At 49.6% G+C, this 6,412-nt stretch overlaps 1 protein-coding gene across 4 annotated transcripts; it reads left to right on the top strand.

The window, feature by feature from the left end:
* Positions 1-1,609: 1,609 nt before the first annotated feature.
* On the top strand, positions 1,610-5,788 carry bola1 (bolA family member 1). 4 transcript variants are annotated; one of them, XM_068022882.1, is made up of 2 exons: positions 1,610-1,651; positions 5,101-5,788. In XM_068022882.1, the coding sequence occupies exons 1-2, from the start codon at positions 1,625-1,627 to the stop codon at positions 5,557-5,559; spliced, it is 486 nt and encodes a 161-aa protein (XP_067878983.1). In that variant the 5' UTR covers positions 1,610-1,624; the 3' UTR covers positions 5,560-5,788. The 4 variants fall into 4 exon arrangements, with proteins under 4 accessions (XP_067878983.1, XP_067878985.1, XP_067878984.1 ...); XM_068022884.1 differs by lacking the exon at positions 1,610-1,651 and adding an exon at positions 3,556-3,644 and having other exon boundaries at positions 5,101-5,787; XM_068022883.1 differs by lacking the exon at positions 1,610-1,651 and adding an exon at positions 3,556-3,644 and having other exon boundaries at positions 5,097-5,786.
* The last annotated feature ends 624 nt before the right edge of the window (positions 5,789-6,412 follow it).

Here is a 6,412-nt window from a genome sequence, read left to right on the forward strand (position 1 = left end):
GAGGTCCCAGAGGACTGGAGAATAGCCAATGTTGTTCCTTTGTTTAAGAAGGGTGGCGAGGATAATCCAGGAAATTATAGGCCGGTGAGCCTTACGTCAGCGGTAGGGAAACTATTAGAGAGGATTCTTCGGGACAGGATTTACTCCCATTTGGAAACAAACAAACTTATTAGCGAGAGACAGCACGGTTTTGTGAAGGGGAGGTCGTGTCTTACTAATTTGATTGAGTTTTTTGAGGAAGTGACGAAGATGATTGATGAGGGAAGGGCGGTGGATGTTGTCTATATGGACTTTAGTAAAGCCTTTGACAAGGTCCCGCATGGCAGACTGGTGCAAAAGGTGAAGTCACACGGGATCAGAGGTGAGCTGGCAAGATGGATACAGAACTGGCTCGGTCACAGAAGACAGAGGGTACCAGTGGATGGGTGTTTTTCTGAATGGAGGGATGTGACTAGTAGTGTTCCGCAGGGATCAGTGCTGGGACCTTTGCTGTTTGTAGTATATATAAATGATTTGGAGGAAAATGTAGCTGGTCTGATTAGTAAGTTTGCGGACGACACAAAGGTTGGTGGAGTTGCGGATAATGATGAGGATTGTCAGAGGATACAGCAGGATATAGATCGGTTGGAGTAAAAACAAGAAATGCTGGAACCACTCAGCAGGTCTGGCAGCATCTGTGGAAAGAGAAGCAGAGTTAACGTTTCGGGTCCGTGACCCTTCATCGGAACTGACAAATATTAGAAAAGTCACAGGTTATAAGCAAGTGAGGTGGGGGTGGGGCAAGAGATAACAAAGGAGGTCTAGATTGGACCAGGCCACATGGCTGACCAAAAGGTCACGGAGCAAAGGCAAACAATATGTTAATGGTGTGTTGAAAGACAAAGGATTAGTACAGATTAGCTGTTAATACACTGAATATTGAACAGCAGCAAGTGCAAACCTGAAAAAAAACAGTGGGTAAGCAAACTGAACAAACTAAGATGAAATGAAAAAAATGCAAAAAAAAAGATTGTAAAAAATGTAAAAAAGAATGTAAAAAAAAGGAAGAAAAAAATGACTAAAAATGAAAGTAAAGTGGGGGGCTGTCATGCTCTGAAATTATTGAACTCAATGTTCAGTCCGGCAGGCTGAATACTCATTTTTTTCTTCCTTTTTTTTTAACATTCTTTTTTACATTTTTATTTGCATTTTTTTCATTTCATCTTAGTTTGTTCAGTTTGCTTACCCACTGTTTTTTTTCAGGTTTGCACTTGCTGCTGTTCAATATTCAGTGTATTAACAGCTAATCTGTACTAATCCTTTGTCTTTCAACACACCATTAACATATTGTTTGCCTTTGCTCCGTGACCTTTTGGTCAGCCATGTGGCCTGGTCCAATCTAGACCTCCTTTGTTATCTCTTGCCCCACCCCCACCTCACTTGCTTATAACCTGTGACTTTTCTAATATTTGTCAGTTCCGATGAAGGGTCACGGACCCGAAACGTTAACTCTGCTTCTCTTTCCACAGATGGTGCCAGACCTGCTGAGTGGTTCCAGCATTTCTTGTTTTTATTTCAGATTTCCAGCATCCGCAGTATTTTGTTTTTATTAAATCGGTTGGAGACTTGGGCGGAGAAATGGCAGATGGAGTTTAATCCGGACAAATGTGAGGTAATGCATTTTGGAAGGTCTAATGCAGGTGGGAGGTATACAGTAAATAGCAAAACCCTTAGGAGTATTGACAGGCAGAGAGATCTGGGCGTACAGGTCCACAGGTCACTGAAAGTGGCAACGCAGGTGGATAAGAGAGTCAAGAAGGCATTCGACATGCTTGCCTTCATCGGTTGGGGCAGAGAGTATAGAAATTGTCAAGTCATGTTGCAGCTGTACAGAACCTTAGTTAGGCCACACTTAGAATATTACGTGCAATTCTGGTCGCCACACTACCGGAAGGACGTGGAGGCTTTGGAGAGGGTACAGAGGAGGTTTACCAGGATGTTGCCTAGTCTGGAGGGCATTAGCTATGAGGAGAGGTTGGAAAAACTCGGATTGTTTTCACTGGAACGACGGAGGTGGAGGGGCGACATGATTTACAAAGGTTTACAAAGTTATGAGCGGCATGGACAGAGTGGATAGTCAGAAGCTTTTTCCCAGGGTGGAAGAGTCAGTTACTGGGGGACATAGCTTTAAGGTGCGAGGGGCAAAGTTTAGAGGGGATGTGCGAGGCAAGTTTTTTACACAGAGGGTGGTGAGTGCCTGGAACTTGCTGCCAGGGGAGGTGGTGGAAGCAGATACGATAGCGATGTTTAAGAGACATCTTGACAAATATATGAATAGGAAGGGAATAGAGGGATCTGGGCCCCAGAAGTTCAGAAGGTGTTAGTTTCGGAAGGCATCAAGATCGGCGCAGGCTTGGAGGGCCGAATGGCCTGTTCCTGTGCTGTATTGTTCTTTGTTCTTTTTGTTCTTGTCACTGGATCCAGTTCCAGAGGGGGTGGAGATCCTGACTGTCACTGGATCCAGTTCTAGAGGGGGGGTGGAGATACCTACTGTCACAGGATCCAGTTCCAGAGGGGTTGGAGATCCTGAGTGTCACTGGATAAAGTTCCAGAGGGGGTGGAGATCCTGACTCTCAGTGGATAGGTATAGAAGGGGATGGAACTCCTGACTGTCACTGGATCCAGTTCCAGAGGAGTTGGAAATCCTGACTCTCTCTGGATAGGTACAGAGGGGGTGGAGCTGTTGACTCTCGCTGGATCCCGTTCCAGAGGGGGTGGAGATCCTGACTGTCACTGGATCCAATTACAGAGGGGCTGGAGATACTGACTGTCACTGGATCCAGTTCCAGAGAGGGTGGAGATCTTGACTCTCACAGATCCAGTTCCAGAGGGGGTGGAGATCCTGACTCTCACTGGATCCCATTCCGGGATGGGGGATGTTTGGAGATCCTTACTGTCACTCAATCCCGTTGCAGAGGGGCGTGGAGAACCCTACTGTCACCGGATCCAGTTCGAGAGAGGGTGGAGATCCTGACTCTCACAGATCCAGTTCGAGAGAGGGTGGAGATCCTGACTCTCACAGATCCAGTTCGAGACAGGGTGGAGATCCTGACTCTCACAGATCCAGTTCGAGAGAGGGTGGAGATCCTGACTCTCACAGATCCAGTTCGAGAGAGGGTGGAGATCCTGACTCTCACAGATCCAGTTCGAGAGAGGGTGGAGATCCTGACTCTCACAGATCCAGTTCGAGAGAGGGTGGAGATCCTGACTCTCACAGATCCAGTTCGAGAGGGGGTGGAGATCCTGACTCTCACAGATCCAGTTCGAGAGAGGGTGGAGATCCTGACTCTCACAGATCCCCCAGCCTCTGAGCTACTTTTACTGCCGTCACAGGTCCGCCTTTGGCAGAAAGCCCGGTTCCTCAACCGTCACCCGGCTTCGCGCGCTCGCGCCTGCGCAATGAGCAGCCACCGGTGGCGGCGCCCTGCATTCTGGGAGGCGGCTGCGCAGGCGCACTCGCTCCTTCGGCCCGCGGACGACAGTTCCCGTGAGTCTCTGCATCTATGCGCAGGCGCGGTGGCAGCAGCGCTTGGTTGACTGTTGGTCTCGGAGCTGTTCGGCTTCCATCCGTTGTGGAGCAGGATCATCCCACAGCGAGCGGCCAGGTAGGAGGGTCAATCCTGAGGGAGTGCCGCACTGTCGAGGGTCAGTGCTGAGGGAGTGCCGCACTGTCGAGGGTCAGTGCTGAGGGAGTGCTGCACTGTCGGAGGGTCAATCCTGAGGGAGTGCCGCACTGTCGAGGGTCAGTGCTGAGGGAGTGCCGCACTGTCGGTGGGTCAGTACCGAGGGAGTGCTGCACTGTCGGAGGGTCAGTACCGAGGGAGTGCCGCACTGTCGGAGGGTCAGTACCGAGGGAGCGCCGCACTGTCGGAGGGTCAGTACTGAGGGAGCGCCGCACTGTCGAGGGTCAGTGCTGAGGGAGTGCTGCACTGTCGGAGGGTCAGTACCGAGGGAGTGCCGCACTGTCGGAGGGTCAGTGCCGAGGGAGTGCCGCACTGTCGGAGGGTCAGTGCCGAGGGAGTGCCGCACTGTCGGAGGGTCAGTACCGAGGGAGTGCTGCACTGTCGGGAGGGTCAGTAGTTGTCCTCGGTGCCCTGTGTAAAAACAGCCTACTCTGATATATTGCTTCTTCTTACACCAATCAGAAAGTGAAGCCAGACCCTCCATTATCCGATTGGATGATTCCTGGCTGTCAGTCAAACAGTCTTTTGCCATATTCAGTATCTGTAATAAGTAGAGTTGTTCAGTGAAAATTGTTTCAAGCCCTAATGATTTTCACTCCCGGGTTTTTGCTCTGTGCAGTGTCCTGCAAGGTTTTTTTTGAAAAACTCTTTTCGGGATATGGGCATCACAGCCACAATTGCCAATTATTGCCAATCCCAAAGGAATTTCCATAGAACCATAGAAAAATTACAGCACAGAAGGAGGCCACTCCACCCATTGTGTCTGTGCCGGCTGAAAAACTAGCCACCCAATCTAATCCCACCTTCCAGCACCTGGTCCATAGCCTTGCCGGTTACAGCACTTCAGGTGCATGTCCAGGTACCTTTTAAATGAGTTGAAGGTTTCTGCCTCCACCACCATTCCTGGCAGTGACTGCCAGACACCCACCACCCTCTGGGTGAAAACATTTTTCCTCATGTTCCCTGTAATCCTTCTACCAATCACCTTAAATCCGTGCCCCCGGTAACTGACCTCTCCGCTAGGGGACACAGGTTCTTCCTGTCTACTCTATCTAAGCTCCTCATAATTTTGTACACCTCAATTAAGTCACCCCTCAGCCTCCTCTGTTCTAAGGAAAACAACCCTAGCCTATCCAATCTTTTCTCATAGCTGCAACTTTCAAGCCTTGGCAACATTCTTGTAAATCTCCTCTGTACTCTCTCCTTGAGAAAGTGGTGATGGATTCTGCTGTCTTTAGCCTGTTGTCTATGGGAATTAATTGTGGAGTGTTGACAATGCGAGGAGGCAGTGATGTTGGGGGGCTGGGGTGGAGTGGGAAGTTTAACCTGGTGTACTCACGGCCTCAGGATCGCTAACCAGCCTTACTGCTTCAGTCAGCAGGTGACGAAGGCAGCTTGGATGAGTTTCCTGGTGAAGCTGCTTCAGTTTGTGCCAGCCCTGAGCTCGAGAGCAGTGACGACAACATCAGCCCGTGCCATGGAGAGGCCCGTGGAGAGTGCCATCCACAGCAAGCTGGTGCAGTGCCTGGCACCCACGCACCTGCAGGTCATCAATGAGAGCCACATGCATGCAGTGCCCACAGGCTCAGAGACCCACTTCAAGGTGGTAGTGGTCAGCGAGAGGTTCGAGGGGGTGCCCCTGCTCCAGAGGCACCGGATGGTCAATGAGACCCTGAAGGAGGAGCTGGCAACCAGGGTCCATGCCCTCTCCATCCAGGCCAAGACCCCCCGGCAGTGGGGAGCTGAACCCCACATTGACAGGAGCCCAGCCTGCTTGGGGGGCTCCAAACACGACCAGCACATGGCAGTCAAATTGGGAGCACTTTCCAAAGACTGAGGGCCGCTGAGCTGGTGATGCAGCCCCTGCAGAGCGGATGTAGACTGAGGGAAGCAGAGTTACTGTCGCATTACTGACTTCTCACATGTTCTGATGAGGCAAAGCTTTCGTCAGGTACTTCTTTAAAAATGGCAGTTTGGTGATCAGGAAAATAAATCTCTTTGCTCTGCAGTTTCGATAATATCAGTCATGTGGAATTACAGAACAGGATTTGACCATTCAGCCCATTGTATCTGTTTTCCTTTTGAAAGTTACTATTGAGTCTGCTTCCACTGCCCTTTCAGGTAGCACATTCCAGATCATAACTCGTTGTGGAAAAAAAATTATGTCCCCCCTGGCTCTTTTGTCTGTCACCTTAACTTTGTGTCCTCTGGTTACCAACCCTTCTGCCAATGGAAATTATTTTCCCTGTAATTTTGACCACCTTTGTTAAATCTCTGTTCGAAGGAGAACAATCCCTGCTTCTGTAGTCTCTCCAGGTAATAGTCCCTCATTGAAGAAGTTCCTGACCATTGAATTTCTCTCCCTCAGGTGTGTTCTTAACGTGCAAACTGAGTCAGTGTCTGTAAGTTATTTGACTGTAGGGGGCACAACCTATTCTCATCCCATCTTCACTCAGTATCCAGTTGAGGTCACTGGATAATTACAGGAGGCAGAACGTGCTTCTTCCCTTATATAAAAACAAGAAATGCTGGAACCACTCAGCAGGTCTGGCAGCATCTGTGGAAAGAGAAGCAGAGTTAACGTTTCGGGTCAGTGACCCTTTTACTGACCCGAAACATTAACTCTGCTTCTCTTTCCACAGATGCTGCCAGACCTGCTGAGTGGTTCCAGCATTTCTTGTTTTTATTTC

The sequence above is a fragment of the Heterodontus francisci genome, chromosome 46 (assembly GCF_036365525.1).
Source record: "Heterodontus francisci isolate sHetFra1 chromosome 46, sHetFra1.hap1, whole genome shotgun sequence".
Classification (NCBI taxonomy): Eukaryota; Metazoa; Chordata; class Chondrichthyes; order Heterodontiformes; family Heterodontidae; genus Heterodontus; species Heterodontus francisci.

Excerpts from the sequence above, each read along its gene's own strand:
- bola1 (XM_068022882.1), top strand. The coding sequence starts at position 1,625 with ATGGAGTTTAATCCGGACAAATGTGAG. Across the intron at positions 1,652-5,100 it reads TTAATCCGGACAAATGTGAG|CAGGTGACGAAGGCAGCTTG; the intron begins GTAATGCATTTT and ends TGCTTCAGTCAG.